The sequence below is a fragment of the Falco rusticolus genome, chromosome 4 (assembly GCF_015220075.1).
Source record: "Falco rusticolus isolate bFalRus1 chromosome 4, bFalRus1.pri, whole genome shotgun sequence".
Lineage (NCBI taxonomy): Eukaryota > Metazoa > Chordata > Aves > Falconiformes > Falconidae > Falco > Falco rusticolus.
In genome coordinates, this window is record NC_051190.1 from 25,699,830 (window position 1) to 25,714,595 (window position 14,766).

The window sequence follows — 14,766 nt, forward strand, 5'->3', positions numbered from 1 at the left end:
GAACCCCCGGCGACAGAGCCGCTGCCTTCCAACACCCAACCTGCAAAAGCCAGCCGCTGGCCTGTTGGGTGATACAGATGCAGTCTGGAGCAACAGCCAGTCCAAGGTTACCGAGGTTTGTTCTCTTTCTGTACTGGCAGTGCTTAGCATCACCTTGTGCAAACTGACAATGCAGGCAGAAACAAAAAAAAAAGTTACCAGAATGTATTTCAAAGCACCTTATTTCCAACTTGCAACAGAGCTGAGATTCAGAAGACATGCTGCAAAGCTTCCTACATGTCTCCTGAGTATTCAGGTCAACAGAGGGACCGCTGTTAGAGGGAAAAAAAAAAATCCTTTTAGGTATATAATAAGAGAGAATTCAATTCTGCTCCAAGGTTGAGAGAAGCCAGCCATTTGTCATGCAGTATTTAATGACAGCACTTGTCCACAACCCAGACAAGCATTCGTTTCCCTTACAGTAGAGCAAGAGCAGCAAACAAAGGAATCCAAACTCCAAACTGTTTGGCACCAAGACAGATAGCCATACATTTTCAGAGAAAGACAAAATTCAAACAATAGTTTCAAGTTATTTCAGAAAAATTCTCTGTGAGGGTTTAGTACTCAACCAAAATGCAAATCACCATCATGGTTTCCTAAGCAAATGAGCTATTGTTACATTTTTTCCAGTCCAGCAACATCTTGCTCTGAAGATCTAATAGCAGCCCTACTGAGCAGCAGCTAATTAAAGCCTTTCCTCCTGCCAAAACCCCAGATTCAGAGTCACTAAATGACCCAGTAAGCGAGACTTTTTCCACCTCAGAAGCCCTAGGAGACTCTAGGTCAGAAGCTCTGCTCTTACCACTGCCATGGCTGTACATCTGCCATGTCCTACCCACCAATGGTGTCTAGGGCAGAAGGAACAGACTGATACCCAGCTCCTCTCCCTACTGCTCCAAGTCACGTGGTGCCAGAGCACAGGTTCAGAGACATGTCTCCAACCAGCATCCCACCTTCCGCAGCTTTTCCTGCCAGCCGGGTACAGGCTGCAGACAGCATGGACACCTCTCTCTGGTGCAGACCTTGCTGCCAGCACCACTCGTCCCACTGTAGGTCTGAGGTGGGTCTGACCGTGGCCAGACCCCCCACCTTCCCACCTTGCCTGAAGGCCACCGCTGCCTGCATGGCTGAGCCAGCTCTCCGGGTCTCCCTCCCCCTCCCCAGCCACCCTCACAGCTGCAGCCCCCAGCACTAGCCCTCTAGACACACTCCCCAAGCTGATGTGAATCCTTCAGCCCACCTCATGCATGGTGGCACCCAGCAGCTTCAGGCACCTGGAGAGACCTGGAGGACAAGGGGCAGCCCCAGGAGACTTGATGGCGAAGCATAAACTTCACTGTTTCAGCTGGCAGCTGCCGCGGCACAGGACACCAGAGGAGGAGATGGCATCGAGGAGGTGGCACGATGGTAGAAGTCTTCTGGGACAGAGACAGGCCAGCCTCCAAAGAGGACAGCTCGCAGGACAAGCTGCCAGGCCACGAGCACATGGAAACCGATGTCCAAGTCAGGGAACAACCCCAGAAGCAAACTCTGAAGTCAGCTTCTCAGCTGCCACGAAGGTCACTTTGTTTTACCCAGGAGAATAACTCACTGCTGTTACAGACCTACAAGCCTCATTTCCAGAAGACTGGCCCTGAGGTACCTCTCCATCAAACGAACAAGACAAATTTGGAAGCTAATGGACTGAACTATTGGAGACAGCCCTTAAGACGCATGATCAGGCTAACGTGAATTAGTTCGGTTTTACAGCCATTCCTGGGGCAGCGAGCAGAAAGCAGCAGCATCTCCTGCGGCAGGCTGAGGGGTGGGACAGGGCAGGCAAGGCAGCAGAGCTGCCCTGCTCAGCCCTTCTCCCCCCTTGCATGCAGGGATGTCCCCTCCTGGCAGCTCTACCGTGCTCAGAAGCTCTCTCCACTGGCAATTACAGCCATTGCACGAAGGGGCATTTTGCTATGATCAGACCCCCAAAAAAAAGGAAGTTACTCCACCAAACTCTTCAGAAACTGAGCAAACACGGAGACGTTGATAACCTCTCCCGTAACGGCTGTTTTCCCGAAGAAGCCCATACAAAGGCTGAAGCAGGCAATGCAAAATAAAGCCTGTAACAAAGCTAGTCTCCATCATGACGACATTGCAAAGGTTGCTCCACAGTAAAAATGGTGTCAGGCTCTGCAGAGTCTATAAATAACTGTTTGGGGGATTATTTCAAGCTGTGCATAAATCTTCCACCAGTACAGGAAAGGTGACAATGCACGGACTTACCCCAAGCAATAGCGACTGCTGGGGGCAGAGGGGCTCCAGCACCGTGACCAAGCCTGAGAGCGGCAAGCACCACGGAGACCACGCTGCCACTCCTGCAAGCTCACCAGCACGACTCGGCTACACCTGCTGCTGCTCCGTGGGGAAGATGTGTCTGTTACAGAGACCAGAGACACAGGCTGCACTGTTTTTATCGCTTAGGCAGTCTTGCTCCCTTTGACTACTCTAGGTCAATGGCAAGTTACAGAGCATTTTTCCTAAGCCAAGCTGAAGCTGAAGTATTTAGTGTAATGAATGCAAAGAAAAAAAAACCTAAAACCAAATTACTCAGCCTTTTGGGGTAGGCACAATATTAACAATCTTGACAAGCACCGTTTTGCTTACAAGGCAAGTGTTAATGGTCCCCACCAAGTAAAACGCAGAGATGTAATGATCTCTGAATCAGCCTCTCCAAACCATTGCACTGATAAAGGCAACAGATCTGGAGACATGGTAAATAATGACTTTGCACTGCGTCAGGAGCTAATCCACTCAGTGATGCAAATTAAACTCGTGGGCCACTTCCCCCTCACTCCAGCTTCTTACTGATATTATAAAACAATCTTCGTACTGACTCCTGACTTCATAGCTATGTCACTGAGCAAAGTTGCATGAAGCCATTCAAGAGAGCCACGACAACATTCACTCCTCTTCACAGCCTCACTTTCTCGTTCTTCTGCTATAACTGGAAATCATGAAAATGCATTTGTTCGTGTACTAAGAGTGTCAACTATTAAATGTGCTTGCTGTTCAGGACATCAGAATAAAGGTATTTAACTGTTCTCTCCATAGGTGAAGCTATTACTGCTGCATCATTTCACATGGCAACAGAAGATGGGGAGGAATCTACCAGCATGATCAGCTACAACACACCAGCGTCACAGCATGAGGAAGAAGAGGAGCAGCTGAAAATTGAGACTGAAGCATCAGAACCTTTTTTTAGCTTCCCTGCTGCTGGCGAAACATCAAACATCGGAAGACCAGATCAGAACTAGCAAGAGACCAAAGTTTTTAAACATGACCCCCAGTCGACAGCAGAGGCACCCCAAGCAGCCAGCCACAGGCATTGCCCTCGATGCCCTCCCTGCACGACCCCTAAAGCTGCCTGCACCAGCAACCACACACCCTGCTCAGGCCCAGCAGCACCCAAGACCTCCCTGCAGAGCCGCTAATTATCTCCCCATTTCCACATCTGCACCCCAAAACATATTAACCTGGTTTTTTCCTCCTGCTTGGAGCTACAAAGACTTTCTTGATCAGAAGATTGCTCTGGGAAGCGAGCACTCCCACCCAAAGAGAAAAGCTCGTAGACTGACACTCTGGAAACATACAGATTTAACTGGATGAAAAAGAGCCAATTTAAGGGGATTTGTACCATAACGAGTCTCTTAGCAAGTCTAGTAACTTGCATGTGCTGGTGCCTATTAATATTGGGTCTTTTGGCAGGCATTGCCTGTCCAGCTCGGATTAGCAGTAAGTATATTCTGCTTGTCATACTTAAACAAGATGTATAAACCTGGCACAAAAGCAAGACCAAATATGGAAGCAAATTATTTAACAGACAAGATGTAACTCAAATGCATTAGATATTCAGCAATCAATGCACATCGGCTGGGGCTGGAAGACATGTGCTCCCATGCTACAGAAGTTAAACTCTGAAAGCAAGCAGCTAATGAGGCTACAGGTGTTTGCCCCAAACACTCACCGATTTGGGGGTGGTGGTTCACATGATGGGAAGAGCAGGACAGCTCAAAACAGCTGAGGAAGGCAGCCCAAATCCCTCAAAAGCAAACAGCTTGAGCAAAGCCACAGTTATGCCTCAGGTCAACCGCGAGCCACAAAGACTTGGCCAGCCAGCTTGCCTGGTTTCTGACCACGCACGCCATCCCCATCAGCCTGACAGCATCACCCTCTCAGCTGAGACACGCCAACAGATACGCTGCGCAGGCAACCCAGGCGTGCCGGAGAAGCGGCACTGGAAAGAATTACATCTTCATCTAAACAGCATTTATCAGCACCTAAGTGCAGAGCAACGATTGCCACAGCCCAGGTCTGCCCAGCCTTGGACAGCTTCCAAAGCAAGAGGCACTGTGTAAACAAGACGAGAAACTAACCCGCTTCCACTAACCTCTTAGCAGGCAGGTAATGATGAGTCCTATTCCAGTTTACAACAAGCATTAAAGCACAGATGACAGGGCTGCCAGGGCACCGTCCTGGAGCAGTTTAACGCGCTCCAGACCAGCATGCAGCCAGCAGACAATGCCCGTGGCTGCCAGCAGATGCTGGGCTGCACAGCAGTGGCAGCGTGCAGTTTCATCGGCACGGTGGTGCTGCAGGAGCAGCGCTGTTGTGTTTCACAAAATGCATTTCCTTCTGCTGGGAACCACGATGAGCTGTCGGAAGTGATGGTGAGGGCTGACTTGCTGCATAAAGCGGGACTTTGTAAGGACTTGTCATGCTTCCTCCCGTATCAATGAACAATTAAATAATCCTGAACTGGCAAGGAAGGAGTGCTGCTTGCAAGTTATTGTTCTAATTATACAGAATTCAGGTGGCCTACTCATAAGGAAAACATTTTAATTTTATTTTTCCAAGGGAGGCTGGTCTAAGAACAGGACAGATAAATCACTCACATATTAAAGTAATCAGAGCAGAGAGCACAGCTAACACAGAACAGTCATGAGCATCAAGATCCCCCTCTCAGTCCACAGCCCACACCAGCCCCTGCAGCCCACCAGGGCCACGCGCCCGCCCCAGCACTCCACAGCACAGGGCATCCCCAGTTCCTACCACTCCCTGAGGAAGCAAAGAGGGTTTTTTTTTTTCCCCACCCCCGTCCACCTCACCAGGTACAAACCAGCAGAATTACTTCTCACAGGGCAGAAGGTGTTACAGGAGGCAGTGGCTTCCAGCCATCTCTCTGGGCACAGCACCGGGGCCAACCAGAGCTGAAGAGAGAAAAGCCAAACAAGCAGCCTCCAAATGGGGGAGCAGCCAGAGCCATCCCTTTGCCTGTTTGAGCCAAGCCGTGGCCACATGGAGGGCAGCAAACACTTGGGGTCCACCGTGCAGGCAGCTCCCCCAGCTCAGCTCCCCATTTCCCTCGGCAGCCACCCCTGGAAGCTGCAGCTGTAGCTCCCCACAGTTGAAGCCATTTGCTGCCCTGCAGCCCTCAGCTCCCTGGGATGAGACACGGCAAGGGGGAAACAGAGAAACCCCCTGGGGGAGACCCCACAGCTACTCTCCACGTGGTGCCTGCAGAAATCCTTACCACCCCAGTAAACCGAGCAAGCGCTCAGCTGCTTCTGCCCTTGCACAGCATCGAGTACCACTCTCACCTAGAGCAACTCGTGGCTGGGAACGCTGCCTTCCCGGGAAGAGTTACAGCCAGCACAGCTACTTCTGTGAATTGCTTCTGCTTAATACGAAGCATTTGGCTGCTACCAAAGAGCACACAACTGGAGCTTTCTTCCCGTCTCCCCCACCCCTCCTGCGGCTTTTGTGGAAAAACTGACTTCTCTGTGATGGCTGCTCCAGGCTGGCAGGACAGGGCCAGCCAGGGTCAAGTGTCTCCCAGCAGCAGCCCCTTCCCGGCTGGGGCAATAGCCCCTGTGCTTAACACTAGCCCTGACAGGGCTGAAAAGCTCTGGAGTGATTTCTGCCTTCATCTGTTGGGTCACTGTCTGGAGGAACGACAGCATTTGCTGCATCCATGTCACATCCCTGCCAGCACCACTGCCTCCCCACCTCGCTCCCGGCCAAGGCACGGTGCCACCAGCAGCAGCCCAGCTCCGGCTGGCTGGCACGGTTTGTCTCAGAGCAGGGAAGCAGCAGCCTGCAGCTGTCCTCTCCCAAGTGACTGTGAACCCCAAGGGACAGCCCTCGTTTCCTACCGCACTCAGGTCCAGATACCCCAACCCCATGCCCCTGTTTAGGTACAAGATTTGAGCACAATGCCCCACTCCAGGGAGCCCTCACAGGGGTCCTGCTCTGAGGAGCGCAGCAGCTCTGGCTCCAGTAGGAGTTTCTGCTAAAACCTGAGGTACAGGACAATGCCAACACAGAGGATGAGCAAGTCCTTGGCCAGACTGTTTCCTACAGCATCATTTGAAATGCCTGGAGGGTCTCTGGATCTTTCTGCATGCTCTGCTCCCTCTTCCCCTTGCCCAGCGATCAGGGACAGCATGCACAACAGCCATTAGCAGAGCAAAGGGTATTATTTGTGCCAGCAACACACAAGGCGACACCAGAGCACGACAATGAAACCCGAGGCTGCACCTGGGATCACTGCACAAGGACTCCTGCTTTTCTGATTTTGTTTCTACTGCCTTTTCATAGGGCTTGCTCTCAGCAACCTGTCTTGGGTTGCAGCCCTTGAAGAACGCAAGGAACAGGCTACCCAGAAGACCTACAGTTACCCCTCTCCTACAGGGAGCTTGTTATTCACCTTTTCTAAATGGCTCCAATTTACGGACTTTCAGAATAATGATTCACAAAGCCATGCTAGAGGAATTAATCACACAGCACCACAAACACCCTCCACCACTGCTCTGTGCTGTCCTTTATGCTGGAGCCTTACCACATGCATAAAAAGGTGACCAGCCCACGGTCGGACTCTCGCAGGTCCGTAGCTCTGTTTGCGTTAATGTACAGCACTAATCCTCTGCACAGCCGGCTCCTGCAGGAAAAACCCACCCAAACATTTCTCTTGGGCAAAATCCCATCCCACCCACCATTATAAGCATCCCTTCTCTTTACCACACACATTCGATTCAGACCAGGGGACAACACTTCTGATTGTACAGTTCCAAACAGTTCTGCCCTGAACTAAATTATGGGCACAGCTAGAAGTTAATTTCTTAGTCACTGTGATCACGCAACTTATTTGCTGATAAATCCGATGGGGGGCTCCATGGCATTGACAAGCATCTCAAGCATTTTTAGATTTTTGCCTTTTCAGATGCAGACAGAAAAACAAGGAGCCATGCTTGCTGGCTGGGAGGCCAGCAGCGCACCAGAAGGGCTTGTGCAACTACTCTGGCTTGAGTTTCTAGATAAAACCCCATCAGTTAACAGAATTCACACTGTGTTTGGAGAGGACATTCAATCCCACCTCCGGTTTCACACCAGGTATCAAACCCTCAAGGTCTTGTTCTGTTTTGCAGCCCCAGTATCTTCTGCTGGTGGTGAGACAGGTGAGCATCTACCCACAACTTACTGCAAGGATGCTCTACACACCTTTCCAGGAGCCCACGTGCTGTAGGGATTTGTAGAGTCACATGCACGTGAGCTAACGGACATACAGAAACGCCTGTACTGTTGGCTGAGAAGTCTCCTTAGAGACAGCCCTGACATTAAATTCCCCTGGAAGACCCAATACCCAGAGAATAATCATAGCAGAAGCTTGTATACTGTGGTGGCTTAAACTCTGCAGCAGAGTCACAGCTGACAGACACCAGCTAGATGTGACAGAAACCTTCCTGCACCCCCAAGGTGCCCAAACCTCCCCCCAGTGCCAGCTCCAAGACCCTCTGCCCAGCTTCCTATTGCTGGCACTGGTCCGCGACAGACACCCCAGGAAGGAAACTGATCACCTCCTTACCGAAGTCTGAGATAATTTTAGGATGACAGCTATCTCAAGAGATAAGAAAGAAAAATCTACCATGCTAACTGCAAAGGGGGAGGGAAAAGAGAAACCACTTCCACTAAGAAACTCAAAGGAACCCTTCTGCACTGTAAGGAGACACTAATGGGGCTCAACGTATCAAGTGATCCCTGCTGAACCTGATAGCCACCGACCCTGCGCTGCATGAGGCTTCTGCAGGTCCAGATTTCCTTCCAAAACAGCTCTCCTTCCCCAGCTGTGCTCCTGAGCCCAGGTATCTAGTGCAGGGAAGAGCAGGATTAGGGAAACCAGCTCCAGCGACAGACTTTAAAACTAGTCCTTGAAGGAGACTCGATCCTTTGACCGAAACACAAAGGGGCACATCTTCCCGTTTTCCCCGTCAACCCTGTTTGTAGTCACAGTTCTGCAGAACCGCAGACCACCTGGTGCAGCACAGGGGACCGGCCAGACTTCTCCTTTCCGTCTGTACCTGCCCCCGGGTGCTGCCGCGGCACCCGGAGCACTGGGGCTCCTGCGCCCAGGGCTCCACCACTACAGTACAGAGAATTGTATTACCGCTGCACAGCTCACAAAAAGCCCTCCAAAATTATGTTTCCAATTTCTGCAGCATTATATAATTAGCATCATTTGTGTTGCAAAAAGTAATTGCAGTAACATTTTTAATTAGTCTATTTGAACACTAACATTTCTCCAGTGTGCGTAATATGTTGACACGAAATTACTGGGTTTGAGGCAACTCAATGATTGGAGTTTGTTTTGCTTTTGTTTCTCACTTGCTTAATACAGTCAATAAAAGCATACGCTGAATGCCTGCGTGAAGTTAATGGCGACAAACCAAAACTCGCAGCAGCAGCAGGAGCTGCAGTTGAGGCCAGAGCTGCTCTGGGTTTCGCTTCCGTCTGGAGGGCAGCAGGGGGGAAGGAAGGGTGGGTTTTGAAGGCAGATAGCAAGACAGAAATACTTGCTTCAAAGGTAAGGCCTGTGTGATGCTTTCCAGCTGCTTAGTTTTGGTATCAAACGTTGAACTGTGAAAACACAAAACAAAAGAGCACTGGGTTTGGAGGATGGGGAGAAGGAAACCTGGAAGGAGGAATTATGGTTGGGATGAAGTCTGGAACAAAATTAAATCTGAAGAGTATCTTTGCTTACTGAGTCATAACCAGGGAGAAGGAGGAAACATTCTCCCCAGAGAAGTTACTGCATGAGATCTAAGCATCCATTACTAAATTATGCCTGCCTTTCCTCCTTTGCTCCCCACCCCACCCCCCCACCTTCTCTTCAGGAATCAAGATGCCTCTTTCCAAGAGCTTTTCTACCTTGTACACGTGAAAGCAGTAACAGATGCAGGTTATTTTTTGCTTCTAAGTGAGAATCACGTTACATGGCTCTTCACCTCTACGTGAACACCTCTTCCAAAGTTCCTAGGGTGGAAGCCCAGCTCAGCTGCCACGACAGCAACTCCAGGTTAAACAACCCCAGCTCTCAGTGAGGTGCCCCCCCCCAAAAAAAAAAAAACCGTCCAATGGTCCAATGCAGCTGGCACCCTCATCTGCAGAGGGACCAAGAGCTGCTTGGACAACAGGAGAAAGATACCCAAGGATGCCAAGGAGTGAACACGAGCACAGAAGATGAAGAAAGGCTGTCAGTTCCCAGAAGCAGCACATTCTGAGAACAGGACCAAGAATTTCACTCTCGACAGCTTTCAAACCAGTTCCCTTTACCACCCTGAAAGCACTTCCTAAGTTAGGAGAATGAAGACAGCAAAGCCATCGGCTGTGACTTTGCCACAGGTCGTTCCTTCACTGAGACAGCCTGCAGATAACGAGATGCAACTCTCTCTCCCTCCTCATGAATTCCTTGGTAATGGTATCAGACAGGTGGATCTTGAAACCCAGGAAGGGGAGAACACATACATCCCTCTCCCTTTGTTATTTATGAGTTCACATGAGAGCTCACATACCTTTCAGCTACAACAGATCGTTTGTTAACAGAGTCAGAAAGCCCCCTCTGCACCTCAGGCTGATACATGATTAGTGCACAACCAGTTTCCCCCAGGAAGAGTTCGTCTTTCTGGCAGCTCCAGGCACATCCACAGCACTTCTGTCTTCCAACACCCACAATATATTGATATTTTTTGTTAAATTGCAAGAACCAGTCCTGCTCCTCAGGACCGCCTGCGAATAGACCTCCTGCTGCCCAGCACAGAAATGCTTTCTGGCTCTGAAGACAGACATTAAGCCCAGGAAGTCTTAAGATGCACACAAGGATAAGGAGGAGATTGTATACAAGGATAAGAAGCAGATTAGCAGGCAATCAAGTGGCATTTGCGGTATCCATTAGTATTTCAAGCTACAAAGACTCAGTTTCTGCTAACTTCCTGCCAAAAGTCACAAGTAATGAGCTAATTAACAATCTAATTATTGCAAATGCCCTAGAAAGAAATCAGGGCACTGGCAAAAACCTACTTGAAACAAGCATGGCCGTAGGAAACTGCTCAGAAACAACTGGCATGTGCCTTAGCTACATTTCCAGCCATCCCACTGACCAACGGGATAAAATAGTTGCGGAAGTTGTTAAAAGTTGAGTTAAAGCTGCATTCAATAAAGGGAGAGCTGAACACTTAACAACCAAAGCTTACTGCAAGCCCTGTAGGGCTGAAGAAAAAGAACCACTAAACAAAAGCTAGCCCTGAGGTTTTTGTCCTTCCATGTAAACATTTACCAAGTTCAGCAGCAACGGCAGCACAACCTGCGGGGCACAAACCTAAAGTCTAGTGCTTCTCACCCACAGGAGTGGTGCCCGGCACCACAACAGCTCTGGAGCAATAGCTTGACCCACTCCGGGGGCAGGAGCAGCGTGCGATGCCAGCCCTGGCACTCCAAATTCATCCTCCCACTGCAGAACCACCGCTCTCCCTCCTGGAAACTGCCGGGGTAGCTGTGATTTCAAAGCAGATGGCAGGCAACAGCAACTTCTAGCTCGTGCTCGACTTCCCAACCTGGAAGCGTTCTGCACGGAGACACAACATGCCTTCTGTCATGGGGCACCCGACTGCAGGATGCTTTTGCTGTAATGAGGATCACACCCATGGTCTACCTTGCTAACCAGAGCGCTTTCACCTGGGGGCCTCGGAACCTCGGAGAAGGGGATGCATGTGAAAATCCACAGAAGATAATCAATTTTAGGAAAGTATCTGGGGTAAAGATTGGTCTGTTCCACATACCACAGCCTGCAAAATCTCCTGCTGCTATACAGTAATGCAATTTTCATGTCTGTAATACCAGAATAACCCAGAAACTGTTTTTTTAAGGGTCTGTTACAGATCAGTCACACGCCTTTGGAGACATCACTGAGCAGAGTGTCCTGCTGGCGATCTTACTGGTGTTACTGCAGCCTTGAAAGGGCTCCTGGTCCAAGACCCACAGGACAGGGCTGCGCTGTTGAATATCTACTGCCATGGGGAAGGTCACTCCTTTTGGGGGCCAACTGCTATGCGTCAGCAAGTCTGAGACCACCCTCATAGGTCCCATTTACTGATCTCACACCAAAGACTGAGTTTATAAATGTCTGGTTAAAAACATCTGAGGGTAAACCTTGAGAAAAGGGCACAGTTACAGATTTGGACAATAGCTCCTAACAGCTGGAAGACAGACTTGAAATGACTCCAGTTATCTGACACTGAATGCTATCGGTGGAACTGAGCAAAGCACTAGAAATGAGACAGGAAAAACCCTGCTCTGCCAGCACGAGTCTCCCTAGCTTTTCTGGCACACTTCAAATTTCAGGGTGTTGTGTTTGCACCAATACGACTGGTACGATGCTGCCTGCACCATAAGGAAAGTCAGAGAATTAACAATTGGGTAACCCAGGGAAGACTCACACTAAGAGATAGAAGCTGCACAAAACTCCCCTAAGTAATGAAACTCAGCTGCCCATGTATGAAACCTCCAGTACCAGGGGAAGCTGTGACCTTGAGTAACACCACTAGGACACATTTTAGTCTCCACATCTGCTTTCCTCTGCTTGCCGACAGCAGCCCAGGCCTTTAGGTAGGTGTTTAGGAGGCAGCAGGGAGATGCTTTTGGTATTTCCAGGTTATACTCCTAAAGCAAGTATTAAGAATGAGTATCAGCACCACTTAGATTGGGCTAGACTTACACTGCTCCTGCGAGTATCTGCAGAGATGCTCCTGAGAGCACCCAAGGCAGAGCCCCCCTGCCTGCAGCCGCAGCACACACAGAGCTGCCGTCAGAGACTTGGACCCACCACAGCACCTCGGGGTTTGGTTCTGCGCCACACCACAGCCCAGTGGGGTCTGCTTTCTGCTTCAGATACGGATGAAAGCGGCCAAGATGAGCTGTTCTTGAGATATTAGAGCTGTAACAGCTGTTTTATTTTCATGCAAAATACCTCAACTTGGGATTCAGCCACTTACCAAAATAAAACTCTGCCTCCAATACTCACAAGAGCAAAATTTCACCGCCAGCAACTGCAAGCACCAGGCTCGTTTGAATGCCAAGCCCAGACCCTGACCAGGGTTAGCTAGGTTAGCTGCCAGCACGTGCGACCCACAGTTAGGCTAACTACAAGAGCACCAAGCGACCGGCTACAGGCCAGTTAATTCATCCTAATTTCCTGAGGGGACAGCCAGAATCCCGGCACTGTCAGAACAAGGAATTCTGGTCGTAGTAACCCTGAAGTTATTGCAACATATTGTTGTAAAGCCTCAGTTCTCCCCCTGGCAGCCCAACTAAGCCACTCAAGTTGCTCCAGGTCGCACAGTGACAGCGCCAGCCGCCACCCCACCCCCCCCGCGGCCCTTTTGCCGTTAAAACACGGGGGTTTGTGTTAACGACATTAAAAACAATAAACTTCCCTCTGCCTTTTTGGGGGGATTTATGTGAAGTCCTGGGCGCTTATCTCCGGTAACGAAACCCACCGGCTTAAAAGCACCGACCAGTTGCTCGGTTGATTAAAAAAATGACTAAGCTGCTTCCCTGGCCTGGGCACGGCGGCTCCCGGGGGTGCTGCCCGCCGCCCCCCAGCGATGCTCCGCGGCCGGGACCGGCCCCGGGGGTGGGGGACAGCGCCTGCTCCCCCCTCCCCGAGCCCCCCGGCGGCGCCACACTCACCTTGACACTGGAAGCCCTGCTTGCCGAAGCCCCTGCGGAGAGAGAGGCGGTGTGAGACCGGCCGGGCCCCGCAGCCTCCCTGCCCACTGGGGGGGCCCGGGGGAGCGGGCAGCGGCCGACTGGGGGGGGGGGGGGGTGCCGGGGCGGGGGGTGGCGTCCGGCTGGGGGGGCACGGGGCGATCTCCGGGGGGATCTCCGGGGGGGGGGAGGGGAGGGGTGTCCGGGAGAGCGGGCAGCGACTGGCTGGGGGGACCCGGGGGGCCTGGGGGGGGGGGGGGGGGGGCGGGGGGAGGTATCCGGGGGAGCGGGCAGCGGCCGGCTGGGGGGACCGGGGGGGGGGTCTAATGAGGGGGGGAATGTCCGGGGGAGCGGGCAGTGGCCGGCTGGGTGCATCCGGGGAGAAGCTGAGGGGGGGTCCGGGAAGGACCCCGCCGGGCGGGGGCCCCGGGAGAGGTCGCTCACCAGATGAAGTCGGTGCAGTGGCTGCAGAAGGTGGGCTGCTTGAAGAACCGCGCCGTGAACTTGTGGTTCTTCACCTCGTGCACGTTCTTCTGCCGCAGGGCGCCTTTGCGGGCGAAGCGCACCGGGCCCTCCTCGCCCTCAGGGCCCGGCGCCGGCGGCGGCTCAGCCATGCTCTGCTGGGGCTGGCGGCCGCCGGCTCGGCTCGGCTCGGCCCGTCCGCTGCAGCTGGAGCCGGGCTCGGCTGCGCTCGGTACCTCTGGCTGCAGCTGGCGAAAGGCACCGACACACACCCGGGCACCGCCCCGCCCCTCATCTACATAACGCCTCCGCCCCGCCCTCATCTGCATGGCGAGCCCCGCCCCCGCCGCTGCTCGACATGGCGAGCCCCGCCCCCCGCTCGCGCCGCTCGGCTGTCGCCCCGCCCCTCCGCCTGCTGATTTGCATAACGCCCCGCTCTGTGGGGCGGGGGGCGCTCCCTAGGGCACAGTGGGCGGGGTCAGAAGAGGCCCCGCCCACACAATCATTTGCATGTATCATCTGCATCCCCTCGGCGATGCTGCCCCGGCCCCGCGGGGAGAACCCGTCCGGCGGCCCACGCGAGCCCAGGGCACACGGGGTGACCGGCAGCGGCTCAGCGCCGTGGCAGGGGCACCATCCTCTCCCGTGGCCCCCAAACAGGCAGTGGGGGGGGGGGCGAGCAGGGGTCAGCAGAGGGGGTTAAGTAATAACAGTGATTGAATAGTGCTGGCGGTAATCGTAACAGTAAGAAAAGCCCAGAAGCGGGTAACCCTGCCTTCCCGTCAGCAGGGGGGCAGCTGCACCGCACGGCATATGCCTGCTGCAGGGCTGGCGGTGGGAACGGCGTTTCCCCCACATTCCCCCAGGAGCCCAATGCTTCCCGCTGTTAAGGCCAGAATGATGCTGCTCTACCCTGATTTTCTGCACAACACAAGTCAGCAGCAGGAGCAGTAAGCTCAGAGGGGAGATGCAGGGCGTGTGTGAACCCCAGCCTGGCTGGGCGCTGGGTGTGACAGTGGCTCAGGGGCCACCAGCAGCCTGGGCAGGTCCCGGCTCACCTGCACAAGGGATGCAAAGCCGACCAGCTCAGCAGTCCTCTCAGAATGTTTTTTTTAAAACTTACAGTTCAAATAACGACCTTCTTTTACCCAGCCCACTGAAAACACCTCAGCTGAGCTGCATGGAGGAGTT

General features: G+C 52.5%; 1 protein-coding gene across 2 annotated transcripts in view; it reads right to left on the bottom strand.

Moving 5' to 3' along the window:
• The window catches only part of PRKCB (protein kinase C beta), a 129,391-nt gene extending 115,534 nt beyond the window's left edge, over positions 1–13,857 (bottom strand). The window contains exons 1-2 of one of the 2 annotated variants that reach the window (XM_037385392.1): positions 13,558–13,857; positions 13,096–13,127 (exon numbers count right to left, since the gene is read on the bottom strand). In XM_037385392.1, the coding sequence (XP_037241289.1) occupies positions 13,096–13,127; positions 13,558–13,727 (202 nt within the window). In that variant the 5' untranslated portion in view covers positions 13,728–13,857. The remainder of the gene's footprint in view (positions 1–13,095; positions 13,128–13,557) is intronic. The other variant, XM_037385391.1, reaches the window with a different exon arrangement.
• Between the last annotated feature and the right edge of the window lie 909 nt (positions 13,858–14,766).